Source organism: Panthera tigris, chromosome C2 (assembly GCF_018350195.1).
Source record: "Panthera tigris isolate Pti1 chromosome C2, P.tigris_Pti1_mat1.1, whole genome shotgun sequence".
Classification (NCBI taxonomy): Eukaryota; Metazoa; Chordata; class Mammalia; order Carnivora; family Felidae; genus Panthera; species Panthera tigris.
Window position 1 is genome coordinate 67,320,051 of NC_056668.1, and position 27,283 is coordinate 67,347,333.

The 27,283-nt window shown below is 37.2% G+C and overlaps 1 protein-coding gene across 2 annotated transcripts; it reads right to left on the reverse strand.

Moving 5' to 3' along the window:
* Nucleotides 1–1,335: 1,335 nt before the first annotated feature.
* Nucleotides 1,336–27,004, reverse strand: MIX23 (mitochondrial matrix import factor 23). 2 transcript variants are annotated; one of them, XM_042956397.1, is made up of 6 exons: nt 15,573–15,692; nt 10,592–10,664; nt 10,081–10,227; nt 7,281–7,361; nt 4,614–4,673; nt 1,336–1,498 (listed from the first exon to the last, which is right to left on the reverse strand). In XM_042956397.1, exons 1-6 carry the CDS (start codon nt 15,605–15,607, stop codon nt 1,448–1,450), a joined length of 447 nt encoding a protein of 148 aa, XP_042812331.1. In that variant the 5' UTR covers nt 15,608–15,692; the 3' UTR covers nt 1,336–1,447. The 2 variants fall into 2 exon arrangements, with proteins under 2 accessions (XP_042812331.1, XP_007098379.1); XM_007098317.3 differs by lacking the exons at nt 7,281–7,361; nt 10,592–10,664 and adding an exon at nt 26,954–27,004 and having other exon boundaries at nt 15,573–15,698.
* Nucleotides 27,005–27,283: the final 279 nt, after the last annotated feature.

Below are 27,283 nucleotides of genomic sequence, written 5' to 3' on the forward strand. Positions count from 1 at the left end.
GGTGAGCACTTTTACCTTTATTGCTCACTTCTAAATGCATAATCTGATGAGGGTCCACACACACAACACACATGCCTACCTACAACCCAGTTGGTCAATCTAACTGTGCCAGAGCCAGATGGCTTGTTTAAATCATTATGGTAGGCAGAATCCTAAAATAGCTCTCCAAGATGTCCCACTCTAATCCTTTAAGACTGTGAACATCAGATATTACATCTGTGATGTTACCTTACTTGGCAAAAAGGATTTGCAGGTATGATTAAGGCTATAATCATTTGACTTTGGGTCAAAAGAAGATTGTCAGAGCAAGCCTAATCTAATCACATAGACCTTTTGAAAGCAGAATTTGTCTGGTTTATAGCAAAACAGGAAGTCAGATTCCAAGAATGAGATGAATTCAATGCACTATTGCTAGCTAGAAGGAGTGGACCATGTGCCAAAAACTGTGGGTAGTTTCTAGGAACTTAGAGTGGCCTATGATAATAGCAAGGAAATGGGGACATGAGTCCTACACCCACAAGGATCTGAATTCTGCCAACAAACTGAATAAGCCTAGAAACACATTCTCTCTGTAGAGGCGCCAAACAAGAGCCCAGCCTACCTGACTTGATTTCAGCCTATGTGACCCCAAGCAGAGAACCCAGTCCTGGACTTGTGACCTACAGAACTGTAAACAGATAAACAGTATGTGATTTTACACTGCTAAACTGTGGTAATTTGTTAAGCAGCAACAGAAAACTAATAAAGTCATCCTGTACTAGAAAGTGCTTTTCCTGCAATAATTGAATTCTACAATGATAGGTTTACTGACTCATTTGAATACTATCATGCAAGACCTCCTCTGCCTTTCCCAGATTTATTTTACAGTTTTCATTATCCATAGAAATATTGTCTCCAGGAAAATTCCACCCAAAATTAGTTTTTGCATATGAAAACAAGTTAAGGTATCAAAAGAAAGTTTCTTTGGACAGTTTCCAGCTTATAATATTGCCCTCTTACTTAATGGGAGCAATAAACCCCACAAACATAAATAAAAAGATAAAATTATCAGTGACCAAAAAAGGCCCACATTCTTGGCAATAAATTTGTAAAAATCAAAAAGGTATAATACAAATAAAATCAGACACTGAAACCATATTTAAATTCTAAGAACTTATGATCTCAACTTGGAAAACAATCAAATAAATATGTACACTGAGTCAGAAAATTATTTTAATAGTTACAAAACATTTTTTTTTTTTTTTTACAGAATCAGTATAAAATAGCAGTTGATTTTTCCATAATTATCAGAATTATTTGTACTTAAGGTCTTGGCTAAGTGGGGCTGAAATCAACAAAAGGTCTTGGACTGTTGGCTCAGAAATCATCCTAGGAAGCCCACCTTGTTGATATCTGTCATGCTTAGCTCTTATGAGATGTCCCGGTCCTTTTATAAAAAAGTATCTTTTTATTCATTCTTTGGAGGCTTGAAGTGAATTCGGCAGCGTTCATTAAACACCTAAAATATTTAAACAGAAACAAAGGTCATTGAGCCATCTTGTATAAATCAAGCCTGGAACTAAATTAAATTTAGCATGGTTCAGGAGGACAAAACCATTTTTATCCCAGGTCAACAGATTTAGGGAACAGAGAAGTTTCCTCAGCAGTTCAAACTAACTTATAGGTGCTAAAAATACAGAAGGTTTTGAAGTCCATTTATAAGACAATTTTAACTTTTAAATAAAATTCCTATTATTCAAGGAAAAAATCATCACAAGCTAGCTTATTGAGTAATAGTAACTAGCAAACATTTTCATTCCATATTCTGGACATATTTTGTGCAGTTAAACAAAAATATCTAAAAATAAGTTTATGATAAAGCTTTTTTCCTTTTTATAATGTAGATTTTATTTAGATATCTGCTGTGATTTTCTAAAAGAGTACCAGATCCTTCTCACAAGTAGGTATACTTAAAGGGAAATCAATCTTTTGCTAAACTATGTAAATTTATAAAATGTTTGATCTATTTAACTCGCTTTTTTAAAAACTTTTTTTAACATTTATTTACTTTTGAATGACAGAGAGAGACAGAGCATGAGCAGGGGAGGGGCAGAGAGAGGGAGACACAGAATTTGAAGCAGGCTCCAGGCTCTGAGCTGTCAGCACAGAGCTCGATGTGAGGCTCAAACTCACGAATCGCGAGATCATGACCTAGGCTGAAGTCGGCCGCTTAACCGACTGAGCCACCCAGGCGCCCCTATTTAACTTTCTTTCTAAAAACCTAAACAAATTATGTATCATAAATGTTAAGAGAACATTCTATACTCAGTGCCTGTCAATATGGGGCTGTGTTAAATAAAAATTTTAGTACAGCCATTCAATGGAATATAATGCAAATATAAAAAAGAATAAGGAAGCTCTGTATGTTCTGATTTGAAAAGATCTCCAAGATATATTAAGGAAAAAAAAAAGTGTGGACAGTAACACCTCTCTATAACAAACAGGAAAATGTGTGTGTGTGTATATACATCCATAAATTTAGAATTGTGCAAATATCTAAAAGTAAATATCATCCTTTTAGAAGGAAAGGAAAGGAGGTGGCTGAAAGGGAGAAATGAGAGGTAGAATTTTTACCATATATCCTTTAATATTTAAAAATATTTAATCATGTCTAAAAATTTTAAGTGCCCAAATAAAAAATTATAAAAATCTAAAAGCATTTCTTCTTAGAATTTACCTTCATACTTCAATGACATAAGGAACAAATCATTTTTTTTAAATTTTTTAACATTTATTTATTTTTGAGACAGAGAGAGACAGAGCATGAACGGGGGAGGGTCAGAGAGAGGGAGACACAGAATCTGAAACAGGCTCCAGGCTCTGAGCTGTCAGCACAGAGCCCGACGCGGGGCTCGAACTCACGGACCGCAAGATCATGACCTGAGCCGAAGTCGGCCTCTTAACCGACTGAGCCACCCAGGCGCTCCAAGGAACAAATCATTTTTAAGGTTAAAATACACACACACACACACACACACACACACACACACACACACACACACACCCCAACCTATATTGGCCACTGTGGACTACCATAAAAATAAAAGATAAAAGAAAAGTCTACATAGGGAGATTTCATGGTACTGGTATTATTCAATCTCTTAAGCTGGGTGGAAGATACAAGAGTGTTCATTTTATTAATATTCCTTACATTCTACATGTTATATCCTCTTTGATATGTGTTAACTCACAAATAAAAGAAAAAAAATGCAGAAATTAAATATACTCTCTCTGGCCCTTTCGTCTTACAGTTCATCTCTTGTCAGTTACCAGTCCTGACATTTCCCTCAAGTTCTCAATGCTCAAACCAGGCGAGGCTTTAGATTGGTGGCCTTGGCACAATGTTTGGGACATGTATGACTTGGCCAAGCTTCTCCAAATCTTTTTCCTAAATGCCTTCATAACTTTTGCTGGCTTACTGCACCACAGCTTACATTTTCTTTTTTTAAAATCTAGTAGACAACTTGGGTTTTTGTAGACTGGATGGAGTATATTTTCTTTAAAACTAGTATCAAATCTAAAAATGCTTCACTCTTCCCACTACATTTGACATATACCAACCTCTCCACTGGGTTTTTCAAATCAGATATTCATTGTACCCCTCCCCTATCCCATCCCAAGAATAAATATTATCTCTCTGTAGAACATAAATGGACAAATATCGCCAAAATCTTTCAAGTAGCAAACACCTTCTCATGTTAGTAGAAAGAGCAGGAATAGGAAATCTTGTCAAAGAGGACAAAATAAAGAAAAGTGATATAGCAAAGAAAATCAATTTGTATTTTGCAATTTATTCACAGCTCTATAAGTTGGTACATTCTAGTTTGGGTTCAGTTAACGTCTCTCTGTGTTTAATCTCATTCCATTGCTTAATTTCAAAGGATAAAACAGAATTTTCAGCTCATTCTTTCAGATTTCATAGATTTTTCCCTTTGGAAATCTTTGAAATTTTAGAGAAGGGTATATAGATATACCATTTCATACAACTAAAGTCAGCATTTTGTGATTTTTTGATCCTCGAATCCTGGTTCTCCAATCTAATTCCTATTCAGAACTGTGCAGGCAGCAATAAGGAACATGTGAACCTAGCAGCCATAAAAAGCTCTATTATCAGGTATCAGTAAAGTTATGTACAAATAAGTTTCACGATCAGGTATGTCAGAAAGCAAGTCACTGTGAAGGGTAGCTAATGATATAAAAATTTATGCAAACCAATGGGCCTCAAAAAGGCTGGTTTTAACAAATAAGGCCATTGAAGGTTCTGAGTTAACTAGTAATAACCCTAAATAACAAATATGCCCATTATTAGTATTAGGAAACATACAAAATGTCTCCAATTCTGTTACCATGACATGTCATAAAAACTAACATACGACTATAAAGTTGATTTTTATACGGTGGCTTTATTTGGATGCCAACTGCACCCTTCTCAAGGTTAAAACTTTCAGCTGCTTATAAATGAAGGATGTCTATTCTCTTGAGAGCCCTGAGGGACTCCTTACCCCCCTCCCTTGGTTTCCCTTTGTTAGTTCAGTTTCCCTCATAGTTCGCTCCAAGACAGCATTATTTAATACCTTCCAGCTCCTGTCATTTACAACTTCTTCAACATTCAATTCTGACTGCATCCATTTCAACTGTTAAAAAGAAAAAAAAAGTTGGAGTTATGAAAATTCAAATTGAAGAACTAAAACCAAATTCTATTTATAGTTTCCTAATAAAAGCAGCTACTGCGCCTCCATTCTTCATTAGTGGTATCACCTGGGCTAGATCTTGGACACAGCCCATTCTTCTGGTATCTAATCTGCTATTAAATCTTGTTAAGTAGTGGTTCTCAAGCATATTATAATCACCTTGAGAGCTTTATTTTTACGTTTATTTATTTATTTTGAGAGAGAGAGGGAGAGAGAGAGAAAGTTCGAGCAGGGAAGGGGCAGAGAGAGAATCCCAAGCAGACTCCATGCTGTCAGCACAGAGCTGAATGTGGAGCTCAAACTCACAAATCGTGAGATCATGACCTGAGTGGAAATCAAGAGTTGAGTGCTTAACAGACTGAGCCACCCAGGTGCCCCTCACCTTGAGAGCTCCAAAAAAAAAAAATCAAATGTCCAGGTAGTTCACAACAGGAACACAAATGGCCAATAAACATTTTTTAAATATAGAATGTTAGTAATGTATGAAAAATGCAAATCAAGCCATAATATGACAAAAATTTTTAAAAATGAGTACCTCTGATAAAACCTACTACTAGTGAGAGTATGGGAAAAGATACACTCATACACATTTTTAGTAGGAGTATATATTGTTGCAACCTCTATGGAGGGCAATTTGGTAAGATTTATAAAAACATAAATTCACATGTCCTTGAACTCAATAATTCTAGTTCTAGTTATTGATCCTATAATACAGATTTATAAAGACAGCACAGAGGAATAAAAAGGAGGAGGTGGCAACCTGATTTGGATAAAGAAAAAAGAATCAAGAAGAAAAACAGAGAAAGAAGGGGAATATCTAAGGCCCAAATGATCTAGAAAGGCCTGAGTTTTCCACACCTTGAGCATGCAGCCAGAGGTCTGATACTAATGCTACAGTCTTTCTAACTTCCCTGATAACTGCCAACCTAATTACTCTATCAGAAAAGTAGCCAATTCCATTGCCAGGCCCAGATGGAGGAGGGGGGGGGGTGGCGGGGGGCATCATACTCCTAGTCACTTCTAGTGGGAGAAACTTGAAAGAAGCTTGCTAGTTCCAGGAAGAAGGCTTGAAACTATTCAGGAAAAGTAGGACAAAAAGCATGAACTACAGATTGAAGCAGCCAAGAGGTTAAAACCAGGATGATTTCCTCAGGCCAAAGTTAAGACTCAAGCCAGGAGATTTGGGAACAAAATACCAGAGAGCCAGACAAGATCTAGGCAACCATGAGTCAGGGACCCAAGCCAATGAATCTGACCAGTTAGGAGCAGAGTTCAGGCAGGATGTTTAAGCAATGTGCATGTAACACTAGTAAGATAGGAACTTAGTACTGATCCAATGGCTCCTTGTAAAGTCCTCTGCTAGACTCAGAACTGGTGTCAGAGTATAGTCAGGTACATAGGACTCAAACTAGAATGAGAGGAAGGACTGCATTTCTGACAACCAGTCTTGTTCTGTAAAGTAGTAACGAGCCTGAAGAAGCCCATCTGCTGACATCAAAGCAACCTCAGATTTTAATCAGCTACATGGACCAGAAATTATTGAGGGTTCACTGCTCTGTCAAAGCCTGGACTGAGTGCCAAAGAAGTAAACTCAATCAAAAAACAGGGTCACGACATGCCACTAGGACAGTCTTCATAACTGCTCACAAATATTTACGGGCAGGTCACGGAGAAATGGTTTTAGACTTCTCCTACATACTTGCAGAGTGAAGATTAAGGAACAATAATCACATGCTACAGGGAGGCAGATTTTCACAATATATAAGAAAATCTCTGAATAATTACAACTTCCAAAAAGAGAATGCCACTGCTACAGAGGATTTGCATACTCCTCCTCCCCTACCCCCGTAAGTAGTGATTAAACAAAAAGTAGAAACCAATGGTTCCAAGATATTGTAAGGAGGATTAATGTAAAAAAATATGGGGTCCCAGAGTCTCAAAAAGGAAAGGAAAACAACTACTAAGTACATTAGGTAATATGCTGGCTCTTACACACATGATATCATTTAATCCTCATCTCTAAAAATAAAGAAATCTCAACTACATTTTACAAACCAAAAATCAGATTATTTCAGAGCAATTAATTTACAAGTTTACAAAGCCACCAAGTGGTAGAAGAGATTCATTTCATTAGGGCCACCTGCCTTTATAACCCATGTTTTCTCTATTCTTGAATGCTTCAGATATTACAACCAACTTCTAATACAATTTCAGTGCCACCAACAAAATGCTCCCTGAGAGATGGTTGTTTTGAGGCTCTAGGTCTTAAACAGGTAAACTTCCTTTCAAAGGAAGTTTGAATAGGTGACAATAGGTGACAGCAGTTACACAGTTCCAGCAAGGAATGTGCTTTTTCTGAGTTAAGGACTCAGGGAAAGAACTGGGGACTTTTAGACTGGCATCTCTGCATATGAATAAAGTATGTTCTCTACAGTAGTCAGAATTTGACTATCAGTCACAGTTTAATGTAAAAGCACTGAATCCAGAGTCAGAAGACATGGGTTAAAGTCCCAGCTCTACCACTTACTAGCTGGGGATATCAGTTAGTACCTGAGTTGTAGTTCTCTCATTCAAAAAAATGAAGACGTAGACCTGGAACATCTCTAAGAGTTCTCTTTCTGATTCCATAATCTTCATGAAAATGAAGAAAGCTTGAAAATTAAAAAAAATTCAAGCTTTCTTATTTGGTTAAGTACTATTCACAGTCACCCTCTAGTCCTACACAGTATCTGACTAGAAAGCTACCTTTTGTAACTTGCTTACTGGTTTCTAAAACTACTCCTTGCAATGGTCACCCTGGTGATTTTCTCTGGGCCCTAGAGGCTGAAGGGCAGAGATGAGGGTGGATCAATTACATAACAAATCACTCCCAAGGACTCAGTGGTTCTGAACTTTGTTCTCCACTAACAGGAGTAATTGTAGTGTTTGTCTGATGTAATCTGCAAATAGTGAGTTTTCAGTTTCTGATATCATAGCCCTGCCCTGTAGTTTTCTTTGTCAAAACCTTCAAGAGTCTGTTGAAATACAAAATCCAAAATAACTAGATTTTAACCAGCTTTATAGAAATTATCTACAAGCCTTCATAAACCATGACTAAGATGACCATTACAGCATTAAGTTCACTGTCTGAGGACCCCACCACTGCCAGATGAATGAGCAGATGTGGAATACAGGACTGAAGCAGTCGTCATGAACAAAGAGAGCCATGAAGACGGTGGTTGAATCCAGTAAGACATGGTGCAGCCCTGGGATGACTGAGCAAGTGCACACACTCACCTGCGGGCAGCTACAAGAATATAGGCTGGAGAGTGATGGTAAGTCCCCTTTTCAAAGCTTGGCTACATCTACTAAACAAAGGGCAGACCTCATGACTGTTCAGTAATGAAAAACACAATTTTGTCCCATACTGGATTTTCAGTCACCCAGTCAGCAAGTCACCTACTGTGCCACCTTGAAATACAGACATGATTTTGATCATTGCTCAGTGGTCATATAGGAAAAAGCCCTTCTTCTTAGGAAATCACCAACGTATGTAAGGAGCAAAGGAACATTGTACCCAACATTCTCGCCAAATGATTCAGTAAATAAAAATGCCTATGTGAGGTAGAAAGGGGAGGAAACAGGAAAGGAGGGAAGGAGGAGGCAGAAGGAGGGGAGGGTGGAGAGAATGTATCGCAAAGCAGGTGGGGCAAAATGCAAACAATAGGTGAATATAGGTAAAGGGTATAAGTGAGTTCCCCGTACTATTGCAACTTTACCATAAGTTTGAAATTATATCAAAATAAAAAGTCACTCTTTAAGCAGCTCCCCACAAAAGAAGACAGCAATGAGTTCCACTTAATAAAATATGGCACACATTTCAAATGTTTTCTTGACATGTCACCATTAAGGGCTATAAAGGAACAGTCCTGTTCCATTTCTTATACTCTGAGGTGCACACCCTATCTACATTACAGCTGACTTTGAGGAAAAAAGGCTTCCTCTGACATATCACTCAGTGGACACTTGCTGTTTTCTTAAAAGTGAAAACTGCAAGGCTGGGAAATGAAGTGGAAACAAAAAAGTGTCCAAAAAGAACCAAAGATCCATAGTAACTTCTTTGTGTAGGGAAATAAATTATAATGTGGTTCTAGTGTACCTGGTTATATTCAAATAATACTATACTTTTATAGCTAAAGAGAGTAATATTCTGAAAATATTTGTATTGCATTTCAGCAAATTTCTACAGACGAAACCAGAAGTAAATATTCTCAAAATGTAAATACGTTAAAAAAGTTCATTCTTTTTTTTTTTTTTTTTATGTGTATTTATTATTGAGAGACAGAGCGAGACAGAGCATGAACATGGGGAGGGCAGAGAGAGGAGGAGACACAGAATTTGAAGCAGGCTTCAGGCTCTGAGCCGTCAGCACAGAGCCCAACATGGGGCCCGAACCCACTAACCACAAGATCATGACCTGAGCCAAAGTTGGACGCCCAACCGACTGAGCCACCCAGGTGCCCCTAAAAAAGTTTATTCTTAAGTCAAGCCTTTAAACATAGATACAGATATGATTTCCCTAGATTTTCTGATGTGGTGTTGGTCTGTGTTAATCCTTTTATATATAAGGATATCCTTTGTTATATTTAACAGTATACTATATAAAAAAACGGAAAGAAAATATGATTACATGTTTCTTTAAGCTAAAGCTACTACACTGCATATATTCATGAAATACAAATTAACATACCAACTAATTTCTAAATGTAATAAAATTAAGCCCACTAAAAATGAAGTATTAATCTGGTCCCTTTTTTTTTTTTTTTTAAATGTTTATTTATTTTTGAGAGACAGAGACAGGATGCGAGTGGGTTAGGGGCAGAGAGAGAGGGAGACACAGAATCCAAAGCAAGCTCCAGGCTCCAAGCTGTCAGCACAGAGCCTGACGCGGGGCTCGAACTCATGAGCTGTGAGATCATGACCTGAGCTGAAGTTGGACACTCAACAGACTGAGCCACCCAGGCGTCCCTGGTCCTTTTTTTTTTTAAAGTAATGACCATTTCTTTTTCTTTTTTTTTTTTTTTTATAACATTTGTTTTTGAGAGAGAGAGCGAGACAGAGCGTGAGTAGGGGAGGGGCAGAGAGAGGGACACACAGAGTATGATGTAGGCTCCAGGTTCTGAGCTGTCAGTACAGAGTCTGCTTCAGATCCTGTCACTCTCTCTCTCTCTGCCCCTCCCCTGCTTATGCTTTCTCTCTCTCAATAAATAAATAAGGTGTTAAAAAATTGTCTTTATTTTGATAGCTAAATTTATTTTGACAGCTATTTTGAAAATCTTTTGCTCAGAAATTTAAAGCTTATTCAACTTACCTTTGTCTGTTCTTTCCTAAGTTGCTTTAATAACGTTAAATCATCCAAATTCTTTTCTCTCTCTTCTCGGAGGTGTTTTACTACTGCTGAGGTCTGAGCTATACAATTTTTTATGACTCTGTCCCTGCTGGCATGAGCTTCCATCAACTAAAGGAACAAAGGAACAATAGAGAAAAATCATACCAATTTTTTACATTGTAGTGGTTTTTAAAAAATCCTTATTTTTAGGCTACAGAAATATAATAGTTCTAAAACAATTTTTAAAAACTGAATCTATGGAAGAGAAAATTGTGCTGAACCAGTTAAATCACCAAAAAACAGATCAAAGGAAACACCTCTCATGGTGTAAAGTATGAGGTCGGTTGTCTTCCTCCTTCCATATACTTCTGGGATTTCCCACTCCTCTTCCTGCATTCCCCACACAGGACTTTTCATTTCAGTCCCTTCTCCCTACATTACTGTCCCCAGTATTCCATCCCTTGTGTTCTACCCTCTACCCACCCTCACACACCTTCGGGGCCACTGCTGCTATTCTTCCTCTTTTTTTTTGTCCTTTCATTGGTTTTTTCAGCCTTGTGTTGTCACTAAGTGCAAGAAATTATGAAGTAAGTGATGTAGAGAAGGAATTCGTTACACTAAAGAAAAACAAAGAATGTTCACCTATGCAAGACAGAGCCCTTTTCAAGACTTTAAAGTATTAATATGGGAAAATTGTATATGAAGTACAGATTATTGGCTCCATCAACTGTGTGTGCCAACTGAAAGGACATCTGGCAGGGCAATTCTTTACTAAGTTTCATCTTTATATAACAAATCCAATACAACAATTTGCATTTATTTTCTTCATTTACGAAGTTTGATGATCATTATTTGAACACACTCCCATGATCATAGCCAAATTCTGATGACGCCCCATAAACCTGGGGGAGAGTAAAAGCAAAGTACTAAAATAATATGTAATCGCCATTATAGTATATGTGCTGCTGAAGCAAGCACTATGCAATTGCCATTATAATTAGTGGAACACAAACAAAGGTGGTTCACTTCCAACTAAAATTTAGGTGTTAACTTCCTCCATCTAATTAATCATGTTATATCATTCCTTCTTCCCTCTGAAGAGAATATGTTAATGCTGTGCTAATGAGTTATACTAGGAATAACCTAACTATTATACATATTTGTATATAAAACACAGGACTAAACCATCCTATAAGCATTCTTCCTAAGTTATTTGAAATATATCTCTTAAATGATCATCTCAGGACCCTGCAGTTAAGAACTACTGATCTAATATGCACCAGGAAAAAAACCTTTGCATTTCTAGAGTGCGACAATACTAAAAGTGCATTGATTATAAATCATACCTATGTGAAGAGAAGAAAATCAAACTAAGAGGCATTAACCCCACCTATACTAAATTACTCTAATATGCTAATTTTTTTCATTGTAAGGTTTAGGATTCACAAGGACAGTCCAAGGCCTATATTTCATTGGCTAATACGCTGCTTCTGTTACTTGTTTCCTCCTTCAGATATAATTCCAGAAAATGAAAGGAGCCATTGAGGGTAGGGAAATTCCCAAAACAGAAGAAATGAACCATCCTAACTTAGAGTTAAGAAGCTCTCCCTGTATGAGACTGGCTAAATAATTAACATTTCCAGGCTTCAGTTTCCTCTTTTGCAAAATTATGGATTATGAGTAAATAATCGCTAATATCCTTTCTACCTCTAAAATCTAAGGATAACATAACTCAATACACTGCTCAGATGTCAGATGCTATTTAATCACTTTAATATTTTGTCTAAAGCTCCAATAATTGGTGGAATAGCATTAGCACCAAGTAGGAGTCTGTCACAGTATTTTCACTTTTTCTATCTGAATTTTAAAATCAAATTCCAATTGTGTACATTTTATTAAAATGTTCAATATTTTCCTTTCAGCCTCTCCCACCACACAGGTTCCTTCCTTGGTTAGGCTCTCTTCCACTGTTCCCCTCATTAACTTGGCCCCTTTCCTGCAGATACACTTCTCACTGAAGACCACCCTCCTACCTTCACCTGCATACTTTTCCTTCAGATTAGCCCCACTGTGAACTCACTCCCCTATGGACAGAAAGTACTGAGCAAATCATCTTTTATTCTGTACTATCAATTATTTTAGTCTAGCTTTCATGATCAACCTTCAAGAAAATTCAGAATTAAGAGCCATATGCAAGAGGAATATGCATAGACTTCTTTCTGTACACATGTCAAAGAAATGAGGACGCTTGATAACTAGCAGCTCCTTTGGTTAGAGGAGAAAATCCCTGAGTAATAACCATATCATAACCATACTTCCTTTGATTTGGGGTATGCAATTTCAGAATGAAGGCATTTAGCATGGGGCAAGAGAGTGATTCAAAGCTAGTCTAACAGGGGTCTATCTAGGACTTCCCAGTTTTATTATACTTTACCAAAACTCTAAGAACTTCTTTTAGTCAAATTTTCACCTACTATCTTTTTCTTTTTCAACGTTTATTTATTTTTTTGAGAGAGAGAGAGAGATAGAGCACAAGCAGGTGAGGGGCAGAGAAAGAGGGAGACACAGAATCCAAAGCAGACTCGAGGAACCCACGAGCTGTGAGATCCTGACCTGAGCCAAAGTCAGCCGCTTAACCCACTGAGCCACTCAGGCGCCCCTCACCTACTATCTTTTAACCATTATTTAAAAACAATCCTTTTTGCCTTTAAGGGAAACAATGCTAACACTTTTCGTGATCATAGTTTTTGGGTGTTTTCTTTCCTGAACAAAGGTTGATTCTAAATTAACTCTACACTAAATTCTAATTTCCGAAACATCATTTGTCAGAACCCTGACACTGACCCTTGGTTTAACCATCATTTAAAAACAAAACACAGGGGGCTCCTGGGTAGCTCAGTTGGTTAAGCGGCCAACTTTGGCTCAGGTCATCATCTGACAGTTCCTGCGTTCAAGCCCCACATCGGGCTCTGTGCTGACAGCTCAGAGCCTGGAGTCTGCTTTGGATTCTGTTTCCCTCTCTCTCTCTGCCCCTTCCCCACTCATGCTCTGTCCCTCTGTCTCTCAAAACAAATAAATGTTAAAAAAAAATTTTTTTTTTAAACACAACATGGGATGCCTGGGTGACTCAGTACGGTTAAGTGGCCGACTTCGGCTCAGGTCATGATCTCACAGTTCGTGGGTTTGAGCCCTGCGTAGGGCTCTGTGCTAATAGCTCAGAGCCTGGAGCCTGTTTTGTGTTCTGTGTCTCCCTCTTTCTCTGCCCCTCCCTTGCTTATGTGTGTTCTCTCTCTCTCAAAAAGAAACTATTAAAAATTTACAAAAATAATAAAAAAATAAAATAAAACAAAAGTTAGTAAGTTTTTGTCTTGGCCCTTTGTGTTTTTCAAATCTTTCTCCAGAATTTCTGACAAAAAGATGCAAGGGGAAGCATATCATTTAAACATATATTCCAAAGATTCATTATATTAAAGAGACATCCTTAAAAATTACCCTAAATCAATCACTGTAACACTAGTAATTGTTTTGCATTTGTAAAACACTGTTCCAAATTCAGACTTTTTAATGTTCAGCATTGATTTTCACATTTATCTTGAGAATAAACAATAAATAATGTACAGCTAGAAAAAAATCATAGATTCAAGGGATACCCTTTAATAAGGGGATCTCACTGAAATTATTTTCATTAAGAGTATTCTTCTAAGATTTGGAATTTCTACAATTAGTACTTCATAATAACTTTGTTGATCATCTGCTATGAAGAAGGATTATTATTAGAGAGTGCAAACATTTCTTCATCAGCTATAGAAGGGAACCATCAGGGGCTAAAAGAAGTCAAAGTAACCTTAAGCAATTTGGATGTTTCACAGAGCTCCACTCTTAACTGAGATAATATCTAAGGGAACTCAGTGGTACTTATTAGCATAGGCACTCTGCTGCAGGCCTGATCCCTGGCACAAAATTACTAGATAAACAATCCTTCCTCTAATGTTCATGTTGTTGGATCCCTTTAGGATACAGACAGAGAAAAACCCAAACACAAACACAAGAATATCCAAAACAGAAAGGTCTCAAATATCCAAAACAAAAGGTTCCAATATGCAAGATTATCTTAGTGCAACAAAGGGATAATAATAACAACAATAATAATAGAAGCAGTAAGCATTTATATATAAAACATTTAGTACAGTTAGCACTTTATATTACCTCAGTTAATCCTCTAACAACCCCATGAACTAGGTACTATTATGTTATTATTTTACAAATACGGAAGCTGAGGCAAAAAGTTATGTGACATGTTCAAGGCTACCAGCTAGGAAGAAGCAGAGGTAGGACTTAATCTACATCTGGAATCTATGTTGCTAATCCCTACACTATAAATCTTTAGGTTAAAAAAAGATTATAAATGAAAACAAGTGAGATTCTTTTCTAGAGATTATATGGGTAGTGAGGGGGGCATCACTAAAGTGATCATAAATTTCTAGTTCTTCAGACAGAGCTACCCAAAGAAACTAAGTGAACAACCTCAAAATAAAATAGGGCTTGGACTCATGCTCCCTACTTCCAATACTGGATTCTACTCATTAAAGTTCACAGATTTGCAATTTCTCAAGCCACAAGAATCACCTAACCACTCAATAAAACAACACACTTTCATATAAAAGCAGGACAAAAACATCAGCAATTATTAATGCTTTGAATTTAATTGATATAAATAAAACTGACTTTTTTTTCATAACTGAGAAATAGAATTTTAGGTTTTAAGTAATATCTTCTTTATAAGAATCCAAATAGTAATCTTGTGGGAGATCATAGAAAAGCAAATGCCATTTGAACATTAGCTTCCAAGTTAATGAAAAGATGTAAGTAAATTATAAAAAAATATTTGGCCACATTACTATTTCCTTTTGTTTTTAGAAATTATAAAGCGACACAAAAGAACTCTTTAAGAGTCTATGAAAAAATATATATTTGAGAACCCAAAGCCTCATACGAGGACAAGATCTGTGGCTTCTCTCCCAACTACCAAATGCTTCTATTCCCCTCCCTGATGATTGAGGGAAGAAAAAAGATACAGAAAGTATAAAAGGTTTTAATTCATTGTATCAGGTGTCTGGCTTCTTAGGACTGACTCATTCAAAACCCTTGCTCTTGTTTCCCTGTTTTACTTGACTGTTTCACTTCCTCCTTCGTTCCCTGGTGCATAAAGTTTCTAAAGTTAAAGGCTGCCCATGAAGGGGCCAAAAAATGCTCTCATTCCTTAGAACCATCTTTCCACAGACTTGTGCATAAGATCACACGTTTTCCTTAGTTTGTAGCAACCAGATCAAAACTTATACACACCCTCAGACGTAGGCAAGAAAACATGAAGATGTCATACTTTCATCCAGTTTAATTATATGTCAATTGGTTTCTTATTTTGCCTGCAAAGAAAGGCATAAAGGAAGCACAAAAGACTCAAAAGATACACTTACAGACTCATAAAGTTGTTTACAGGTTTGGCTTGCATCAATTTTCCCTGCAAAGGAAGCTGTTGGAACCGTAGTGTTTAATTCATGTACTATTCTGTCATCAATCGTCCTCATCACCTTGAGTAATTCCTATATATATTTAAAATAAAAGAATAATAACCTGAATTGAAAGTTAAGTGTTAAAAAAGAAACATTTAAACAAACAAAAAAAAATCCATAAAGCTCTTGGATATTTTACAATCCTGTAAGTTAGGAGTAGAGAAACCATGCTAAATTTAGTGCAACCACAGGAAAATCTTTATTATGAGAATAATAGGTTATGTAATCGTAATTCTAAGAATGGGCACCAACCCTGTTTTCTTGGCTCAAATGTGACCATCTCAAGGGTCATGACTGCTTTAATTCATTTTTAAACCCCACCTGGTGGCACATGCTTAGCAAACACTGTATGCTCTTTCCATCCAAGCATACAGCCAACAAAAGTTTCTACTAAACGCAATTACCTCAAATTGTCCCAAACAATCCAGCATAATTGCTTGCTCTATTGCCTCTATGTCTATCATTCTAAAATGTGGTACTAGATGGAAAAATTCTGTAAAGCTATATAAGAAATACTCAGTAGTGGTTCACTTAGAAATTAACCTATGACCTTTTAGGCTTTTTGCTTTTTTTAGCTTTTTACTATGATTGTTTTATTATTTTTGTAACAAAAATACAGGAGAAGTACAGGAGAAAGCATGCTTCTATAGAAGGAATCAAGTCTCTTCATGGCTTTCTTATTCATAGAACAAAACAGAAATTAGTTTTACCTTTTCTTAGTGACCCTACTCACATTTCCCACGGATCTCTTCCTCCTGAAAAGGCTCCAACTCTCAAAAAACCAACCAAAAGAAAAATAATACTAAAAGGGCAGGGGACTTAAAAAGACTCTGGTGAGAATACCTACATAGGACAGTCCCTTCTCTCTACATTTTGATTAGGGTACTTCTTTTCACTTGTCACTAGAGAAAGGCTGGACATCAGGTACGCTCTGTCTCCAGAAAACACAAACTGTTTCCAGCACTATACTCTTCTCTTTCTTTTTTAATTGTTTCTTAAATTCTCTTCCCCGCCCCCCAGCCCAGCAAAACATGATGGCTGAAAAATCATCAGGGAAATAGAAGTATATAATGCTAGAAATATATATATTAAAAACACCCAACAAGTTAACATTCAATATTAAAGTGTATTAAAAGCAACTTTGTTTGATTCTCTGCCTCCTTCAACATACCAGCCTATCTTTCCTATGCCAAACTGAAATCCATGACTGAAACCAACTTCATTTCTTTCTTCATCCATTTGTTAAAATAAAAACTTCTATTATGATTAAAGTATTACAAGTCATTTTAGAAAAACTAGCAAAAAAGTTTAAAAAAATAAAAGTCATCCACAGTTAACTATTATTAATGTTATAAGATGTTTTTAGTTTTTTCCGTACACATCTATGAATATTTTTATCAGCTGGAGGTCCTCTGTAACACTTTAAAGTCCTGCTTTTATGACATTATACCATGAGCATTTTGCCCTTGTTACTCAAAGTGCCTTGAAGATATTTTTAATCGTGGCATAAATATCCTGTGGAAGTGTCACAGTCTGTAAGACTACTTCCCCAATAATGAACATTTAGGTGTTTCCAATTACAATAACCATTTAAGCCATTCAGTCTAAGTCTGCAGTTTAGATTCTGTTCCTATCAGTCTATTAATCTTCAATCAGTATTTTAATAGCCTTTTCTAGATCTCAATCTAGAAGTTAAATAGCTTGTAGAAGGCTCATAATTTGGACTAGTAAAACACAGGCAAATGTCAGGTTTAAAACCAGCTTCATTATCTTATCCCCTCTTCCAGTATCTTTCTATTTTTGTCAATAGTACTATTATTCTCTATAAGTTGGAATTCTTAAGGGATAATATCAACATATTCACTAAGCAACCACCACTTTGAGTGTTTTGTGTACAATGGAGGATATATGTGTGAATGGCAAATTCCAAACAAAAGGCAGAAGCACCATTTAGTGTCAAAAAGTACATAATTAGCAGAAGCAGTAGACAGGAACCTTCCTTTCCAACTTCAGCACACCTATAACTTGACTATTCAAAAGAAAGAAAGAAAGAAAGAAAGAAAGAAAGAAAGAAAGAAAGAAAGAAAGAAAGAAAGAAAGAAACCTCTTTTAAAAATCTCTCTTTTCTCCTATCTATATCAAAATGATCTTCTGAGGCCAAGATTTAAGTTATACCTTTTAGATAAAACTCTTTCCTTGTCTGAGAGTCCTCAGCAATCTTTCTTCTTTAAACATATGAAGCATTCAGAACCCAGCACAGTTCATTTATTAACTCACTCTTCATTCAAAAAATATTTAGTAATGTCTAGTGTGTGTCAGGCACCATTCTAAACACTATTCTAACATTCTAAAGGTTCTGACCCTCAAAGAGCAAAATTCTCATAGGGAGAGACAGGTAATAAGCAAGTGCCTCAACAAACAAGATAATTTCAGTATTGAACAATACTGTGAAAAAGAAAACAAACTGAGGTAATGGGATGAAGAATGACAGTGGGGCTGAGGGGCTAACACTTTGGATAAGGAGATCCAGAAAGGCCTCTCTGAGGATACAGCATTTAAACTGAGAACTGAATGACATGAATAAGCCAACTAAACGAACATGTGGGGGAATAAGTCAAAAATGATGAGGCAAGAACAAACTCTGGGGTATATGAAGTGAATAAGGGGAAAAGTGGTATTAAGTGAGGTCAGAGGAGACCAGAAAATGAAGGACAACAGAGACCATGGAAACAATTAAGGACTCTGTTCTAAAGGCAACAGGATTTAAGGCAAGGGAATGGTATAACATGATTAATTTTTTTAAAAGATAACTTCGCCTGTAGATGAAGAATGGATTATAGAGAAGAGAATGGAAACAGGGTGACTCTTTAGCAGACTACTATGGTAGTCTAGGCAACAGATAGATAGTTTGATTGAGAGGTAGCAATAGAATTAGGAAGAAGCTGGATTCAGGATATATTTTGAAAATAGAGCAGATAGGCTAAACTGATGAATTGGTGGTGAGGAATGAGAAAACAAGGTTTGAGGCCTGAACAAATTAAATCCATGGTAGTGCCGTTAACTGATGTTGGGGAGAGACTGAGGGAAGAAAAGATTTGGAAGCAATGAGATCAAAGTTCTATTACAACTCAAAGGACATTTGATAATACTTAGGGTTATTGTTAATTGTATGTGATATTGGTAGTGTGTTTAAATTATCATCTATTAGAAATAGAGACTGAAATACTTACAAAAAAAGATATGGTATCTGGGATGTGCTGCAAAATAATCTGATTAGGATGGGGTGAGTGGCAGAATATAAATAAAAGAGTGGCCATGAATTGATTGTTGAAGTTAAGGGCTGGGTATATAGGGATCCATGGTACTAACTCTCCTTTTGAATAGGACTGCATTTTTGCACACAAAAAAATGTTTGATTCTTTTTTTTTAAGGTTCTGCTCTGGACATGTTAAGTTTCAGATGCTTCTTAAATATCTGCATAGACAAGTTGGATAGAAAGTTGAAAATACCAGTCTGACACTGAACAAGGCTAGAGTTATATTAACAAGTTGATGTTATTAAAAGTCATGAGACGAGAAGAGATCACTGAAGGAGACTGTTGGGAATGAAGGGGGTCAAGAAAGAACTCTCGCATTTAAAGTACAGGAGAAAAACTAGTATCACAGAAGTCAGAAGAAAAGTTTCAGGGGGGGAATGGTCACCTGTGTTAAATGTTCCTAGAAGTCAAGAAAAATGTGAACAGAAATTAACTTTCAGATTTAGCAAGATGGAAATCCTGGGTGATCTTAACAAGTCATCTGAATAGAATGTTTAATGGACTAAAAAGTTAATGTGGCTTCGGTACACAGTAAGAGAAAACATAGTATAAACTGAGGCCCACCACTATAGGTCAGATTGTAGGATTTTAGTCTTTTTCCTGAGAATGGAAAACCAATGAAGTGTTTAGGTATGGTGGGGTTACATGATCAAATCTGTATTCTGAAATGACTGCTTAGGTTAAAGTATTAAAATGTGGAAAATGAATTAGATAGGAACAGGAGTAGATGCAAAAGGATCAGTTAGGAGATTGACACAGCAATCCAGGTAAAAGATTACATAGCTTGACATTCCCTGGAATTTTTATTTACTGTGAACTTTAACCAGTTTTGAGTTTTATCACTAGCTATATAGCCAAATTCCTCTCCATTAAAACAGTTAAGTTTTATAAAGCAATGGGAATTTATCTGCATTAACTAGGTAATGAATCAGTCAATTTCACAGTCTTACCAATGGAACCTACAACTGTGGATTTTCAAATACATCAATCTTCTGTGTGCTAGAGAATCATCAACATATGATCTAAAACTTGAGTTTTAATAGGGTAGACACTAGTTATATGAGGTTATTTTAATTAAAATTAAATAATTTAAAATTTAGTACCTCAGTTGCACTAGCCACATTTCAAGTGCTCAAGAGCCACATGTTGCTAGTGGATGGTGCAAATTTCCACCATTACAAAGAGTTCTACTGGATAGTACTGAATTCGAGAAAATATAATGACAATTTCTAAACTGATAAAAAGAACTATAAGCTATTCTTAAATATCACAAAAAAGATACTGAAAAAACTAAAAGGGCAAGGGGAGTAAGATTCAGAAAGGAATTTCTTCCAAACTTGCAAAGGGAGAAGGAAAAGAAATATAAAACACCTCACTAGGCACACATTTCTTTACAGTGCAAAAAAAGGCCAGAGTTCTTAAGGCAACTCCAAAAGGGTCTGGAGAAAAGCTTGGTTGGGCCTCATAGACTGAGAGCAAATGAAGGTCAACACAGACACCCAAGTGCTCCCAATAAATCATGTGTATTATTCATAAGGAATTACAGACTAATATCTGATGCCTGGCTCCAGTGGCATCCTCCCTCATTCCCTCCCTTTCTCTCTCACAAATTCACTAAGAAAATATATAGAAGACATCCCTGGGCAGACATCATACACAATAAAACACAAGTCCACAGAGATAATACAGAAATACACACAGTTCAGTGGCTCTCTCAAGACTATATCTTTGTATAAGACCTGGAACCCTAATTAACTTCTAAATGTCAAAGCATTAGAAAAGGTAACTCTCCAAATTTTGTAATGTCTCCAGCTTCTCCAATCTTTAATCCTCCTCAAAACAAGAAGAGATTCTGACATATCATGAATCTCTAATTTTAGGCTGGCCATTTAAAATTATTCACTTATCTTAGAATTGCATTTTATGTCTTATCTGTAATTGTGTGGTGAAAATCTCATCCTCTCACAGGCCAATTTTGGTATTTAAGGAGTGCCCAGATTTAGTAGGGAGGGGTAGAGAAAACTTTCTATTGCCCCTATAATTATACTACACTCTATTCCTAAGGTTGATCCTCAGGTAAATTCCTTTAATTATTTTGGGCAGGGTATATGGGGAGTGGTAAAAGGTCGATTACATGACAGTAAAATAAAAATATACTCCAAAGAATGATCTGGAATTTATTAACCTTCCCCTTCTCACCCTCTGCCTGAAGGTACCAAGAAGTAGATTCCATTCACATGCTGCTCTTTTCAGATTCTGCTCCTCAAACCACATTTTTATAGCAATGCTCACACTATGCTCCCCGCCCCCCCCCCCCACGCTAGAAACAGACTTGCCCTCTTGGCACCCAGCACCTCCAGGCCCAGAGAGCAGCTGGACATGTTACAAAAGGAATCATCATGGATGCTAGAAAACAGTCTATTTTGTCCGAACCTAATTAGCAAAATCAATGCTGTATAAATGAATAAATATTCCCAACAGAAATACAAAAACTTAAACATTCTGGGGAAAAATACTTAGTTTATTTTGTTCAGCTGATATATGAACTGGGTCAGAGATAGGGTCAGGAAGAAGGGATTTCAGGGTGGCAACCAGTGGAAAAAAATCAGAAATGATAAAGAGCTTGATGCATTCAGGGAACAGTAGGCCTCTGTGGCTGGACAGAAGAGTTCAAATGTATGCTGGAGGTGGCAGTGGTTGGGGAGAGAGAAACATGAATAAGAGAGGGTAGAGATATAACTAGGGAGAAGACATTGGGACTGGGTTTTAAAAGGTCTTGTATGTCATGTTAAGTAGTTTAGACCTGGTCACAGATGCCTGAAATTAGATGCATGGTTCAGATTCTAAAACTTAGAAGACAACAGTATAAAGTCATGGAGATTAGATTGAAGGGGGATATACTGGAGAAAGAAATGACTAAAGATAAGGATGGACTGCAAAGCTAATTGCAGACATGATAGGGTGTGAACAAAGATTGTGGCAGTACTGATGAGTGTTCCTAAAGCATCTCTTTGACCATTTCGCCCCCTGTTCAAAAATGACTCCCAAATCTCACACTTGGCATTCAAGCCCTTCCATAATCTGGTTCCTATCTTTTTCATAATTCCTGTGTCCGTGTAAATCCTGAATTCCAGCAATAATGATTGGCTATTTCCCCCAGATACATAAAATTTTCTGTCTATATACTGTTCCTTCTACTTAGAATTCCCCTGGTTCTGCCTAAGGCCCAACTCAATTACCATCTCTTGATCTCTCTGACCTTTATAGCATTTTATTCATATTCTAAATATCTTCTACATGTTTTATATCCCTGCTTGCATTATGTTCCTTGTTTTATTTCTGTCCACTGAGTCTCCCCAAGTGTCTGGTACCTAACAGGTATCTGTTAGACACTGAATTGTGTCTTCCACCACACCAAATTCATATGTTGAAGTCCTAATCCCCAGTGTCACTGAATTTGGAGACAGAGTCTATAGGGAGGTAAAGTTAAATGAGGTCATAAGCGTGGGGCCCTAATCCTATAGAACTTATATCCTTATACAAGGAAGAGACACCAGAGATCTCTCTCTTTGTGCACAAAGAGGCCATGTGAGAACACAGCAATGAGGCTGCAACATGCAAGCCAGGAAGAGATGATGAATCAGAAAACAACCCTAACAGGACTTTGATCTTGGACTCTGAGTCTCCAGAACTGTGAAAAAATTAATTTCTGTTGTTTAAGCCACCCCGTCTGTGGAATTTGTTACGGGAGCCCTAGCAGACTAATATGACATCCAATAAATTCTTGCTAAATGAGTGTTCAAATGGAGTTCTAGACACTCAATTTTAAACATTCTTTTCTGGACTTTATTTCATTTTGGAAACAGTATATTTTTCAGGAGGGCTAAGTCCAATTTTTATAATAGAAAAGTAAGAACTGCAAAAACTAAAAATACTTCAAAGACTCAAACTTTAAAACATGCACCTACATGGAAAAAATCAGGATAGTAGCAGTACACTGTAAGAGGGGAGGAGGAGGGATGTATGGACTGGGATTGACTGGGAAGGGCATGAGAAACTTTTGGAGGTGACGGTATTATTCTCTATGTTGATGGAAGTTTGTACTACAGGTATATGTAAATATCAAAAGACTGGTATGCTTAACATCAGTGCATTTCACTGCATGTAAATTTTACAAAATGAAAGTGAACAAATATTGAATACTAGTTAATGATATGAACAGTGACACATTTAGGAGTGAAGAATATGGATGTTTGCAACTGCCACTGACATGCATCAAAAAAATAAAGAGGTGAACTGATGGATATATTGAGATGAGTATGTGATAAAGTAAATACAGCAAATCACTGATTATAGAATCTAGATGTACATAAGTATTCACTGTAAAATTCTTTCAACTTTTCTGTAGCATTTGAACATTTTCATAATAAAATTTTAAGGAAAAAGTACCTAAATCTTTATAATAAAAATACATGATTTCCTGTTTCTCTTCCACAGTACTCAGTGCAGTGCTTTTCACATTTAGGGTACTTCTATACAAAATATAATGGTTTCACAGCTTTAAAAAATATTATCTTTGATTAAGAATTTGTGAGTGTGCCAGCTAACCACAGCTTATAATTTTACCTAACTCATCTAAACCTAAATGTTATACTAAATTTTTACATTTTACATTACCTTCACTTATGTTCATGTGTGCCTATGAGGGTTGTGGCAAATGTTCTTATATTTATTTACAATGAAGTTAAGTGATATGCCAAGGCCAGCTCTGGAAAATCAGATCTTCTGACTTTTAACCCAGGGTATTCCCCATTATAAACCACACATTTGGAAAAGCCCTAGAAAGACTATTTAAAAAGTTACCCCAGGTTTCACTAATGACATTCATTTTATGATCTTTTTATTTACATTATTTCTGTGAATGGAATGGTTCTACAAGAGAATTTAGCTTTTGTTCCCCTTACATCTTATCTGCCCTTCCAAAAGAAAAAAACAAAGGTGTTTTCTAAGCACTATTGGGTCTTTTAACAGATAACTTTGAAATTTAGTTTTAGACAGACACATAAACCAATGGAATAGAACAGAGAATTGGACCCACAAACGTCTGGTCAACTAGTCTTTGACAAAACAAGAAAGAGTATCCAATGGAAAAAATGACAGTCTCTTTAGAAAATGGTGCTGGAGGAACTGGACAGTAACATGCAGAAGAATGAAACTGGACCACTTTCTTACACCATACATAAAAATAATGAAAGACCTAAATGTGAGACAGGAAACCATAAAAACCCTAAAGGAGAAAACAGGCAACAACCTCTTTGACCTCAGCTGCAGCAACTTGTTCGACACGTCTCCAAAAGCAAGGGAAATAAAAGCAAAAATGAACTACTGGGACCTCATCAAGATAAAAAGCTCCTGCACTGCAAAGGAAACAATCAACAAAACTAGGCAAACAGACAGAATGGGAGAAGTTATTTGCAAATGACATATCGGATAAAGAGTTAGCATCCAAAATCTATAAAGAACTTAACTCAACACCTGAAAAACAATCCAGTGCACATTTCTTAATGTGCAGAAGACATGAATAGACACTTTTCCAAAGACATCCAGATGGCCAACACACACATCAAAACCACAAATCAAATCAAATGCAAATCAAACCCACATTGAGATCCACTTCACACCAGTCAGAGTGGCTAAAATTAACAACTCAGGGAGCACCTGGGTGGCTCAGTCAGTAAAGCATCTAACTTCGGCTCAGGTCATGATCTCATGGTTCATGAGTTCGAGCCCCACGTCAGTTCAGAGCCTGGAGCCTGCTTCTGATTCTGTGTCTCCCTCTCTCTCTGCCCCTCCCCCACTCACACTTTGTCTCTCTCTCAAAAATAAATAAACATTAAAATTAACAACTCAGGAAACAGCAGATGTTGGTGAGGATATGGAGAAATGGGGAACCCTCTTGCACTGTTGGTAGGAACGCAAACTACTGTAGCCACTCTGGAAAACAGTGTGGAATTAGAATTAGAATTAGAATTATCCTATGACCCAGCAACAGCACTATTAGGAATTTATCTAAAGGATACAGCAGTGCTGATTCATAGGGCACATGTACCCCAATGTTTATGGCATCAACAATAGCCAAATTATGGAAAGAGCCCAAATGTCCATCAACTGATGAATGGATAAAGAAGATGTGGTTTATATATACAATGGAATACTACTTGGTAATGAGAAAGAATGGAATCCTGACATTTACAGCAATGTGGATGGAACGGGAGGGTATTATGCTAAGTGAAATAAGTCAGTCAGAGAAAGATATCATATGTTTTCACTCATATGTAGAATTCACTCATATGAGAAACTTAACAGAAGACCATGAGGGAAGGGAAGGGAAAAAAATAGTTTCAAACAGAGAGGGAGGCAAACCATAAGAGACTCTTAAATACAGAGAATAAACGGAGGGCTGATGGGGGTGGGGGAAGCAGGGAGAGGGGAAAATGGGTGATGGGCACTGAGGAGGGCACTTGTTGGGATGAACACTGGGTGTTGTATATAAGCGATGAATCATAGAAATCTAGTCCCGAAGCCAAGAGCACATTGTATACACTGTATATTTGCTAACTTAATAAATTATATTTTAAAAAAAGAAATTTAGTTTTAGAGATTCAAATAATTATAAAGATGGAAGCAGTTTTAAATGTCACTTAACAAAATCTTATTTTGCAGATTCAAAAATTAATTCCTAAGTGGTTAAGCAATTAGCTCAAGGTCCAAAAACTGTTAATGGCAGAAGCTGTATTAGAACCCAGAACATCTAACTCCCTAACCAGTGCTCATTCTAGTAAACCTAAGGCTATCATTGCTCAGTTATCTGAGCTCATTAATTCATAGTACTAATTAATGTGAAAGATCAAGGCCATAAACAGGCCTGTTAATCTTAAATATTCCATATACTTCATAATCTAACGACCTTTTTCTATCTTATTTAAGATTTTTACAAGTATCAGTATTTGTCCAGCACTTTGATCACATTTGAAGTTGGCTGCTGTTGTGCTCATCTGTTGTGAGGAGGAGCTGAAGTGGTGAAGAGGGCACGAAAAAAGTGGAAAGACCCCACATAAACTTCTTTGGCCAAATAATGTTTGTCAAATAATTCAGTCTGTTGAGGTTATCTTCAAGAATACCACTCCCTACAAAATGGCTCATAGAACAAAACTTCCTACAGATAGGTCAGTGATACGTGAAATTATTTTTCATTATCTTTAAAGATACATTTGTAAGGTCGTGATTTTTTAAGTTCAACTCTTTATCTAGACATCAGCACGTTTATACCTACATTAAAATAACTTTCATAGCAACTTAGTTAAAATCCGGACCCCTTTCTTTAATTCATGGGTCGGTATTAGTCCTAAAATACATTTTCCTTAAGTGTTACATTTCCTGTAATGGATAGGAAGGCAGAAGCACCACAGCAGGTACTAAAATTAATCGCCCCTTCAAGAACTCCAAACGTTCTGCCCTATCAAAACAGTAAGACTTGTACCAAGTTTTTATTTTGTTTTATCAAGTAAATAAGTTCTCCTTCACGTTCTTCTCTCCTACGAGTGGTCAACTTAAAGCAGGAGGAGGATGGCAGAGGCTAGGAACTGAGTTCAGGGGATGGCTTCAAAGGTTGTTACAATCTCTACCACCCGGCCCAAGCTTGGTTTTACCACCTCGGAACCACTCGTTTCCTGGGTTTCCTGGGACGGTTACTCAAGGCCTGGGCGTCGCAAGGAGAACCATGACCCCCACGGAGCTCCCTCGCTATGGCCAAGCCCGCGCCCCCATGACCTCCAATGGCTGGGAAAAGGAGCCTTGAACTGCCCGCTTCTTCCACAACTGATCCACACGCCCTCCCAGGCCACAGCAGGGAACAGGATCCGGGGACAACTGGGGGGTAACACCTGCCACATGAGGAAAACCCCATCACCTGGAACTCGGCGAACTCCTCACAGTTCACACCGCCACTGGGCGCCGCCATATTGGACAAACGCGAGGCCCCCGCCGGGAGCCAATCACCACGGAGCAAAGGTGTCCGCGTCGCCGCCTAACAAAATTTATTCCGAAGAAAGCGAGAAACCCAAGGCAAGGTTTGTCTTTTCCCTGGTGCTCGTTTGCACCGAAACTTGTAGCCGTGGTATCCTTCTTTTTGTTCCCACCCCTTTAACACGGCCTCTGGAACTGGCCTAGAGGTATCGGAGAGTATCAGAACTTGTAGGGATAGTTTTACTCCAATCCCATTTTTTTCCCCTTGGTGGCA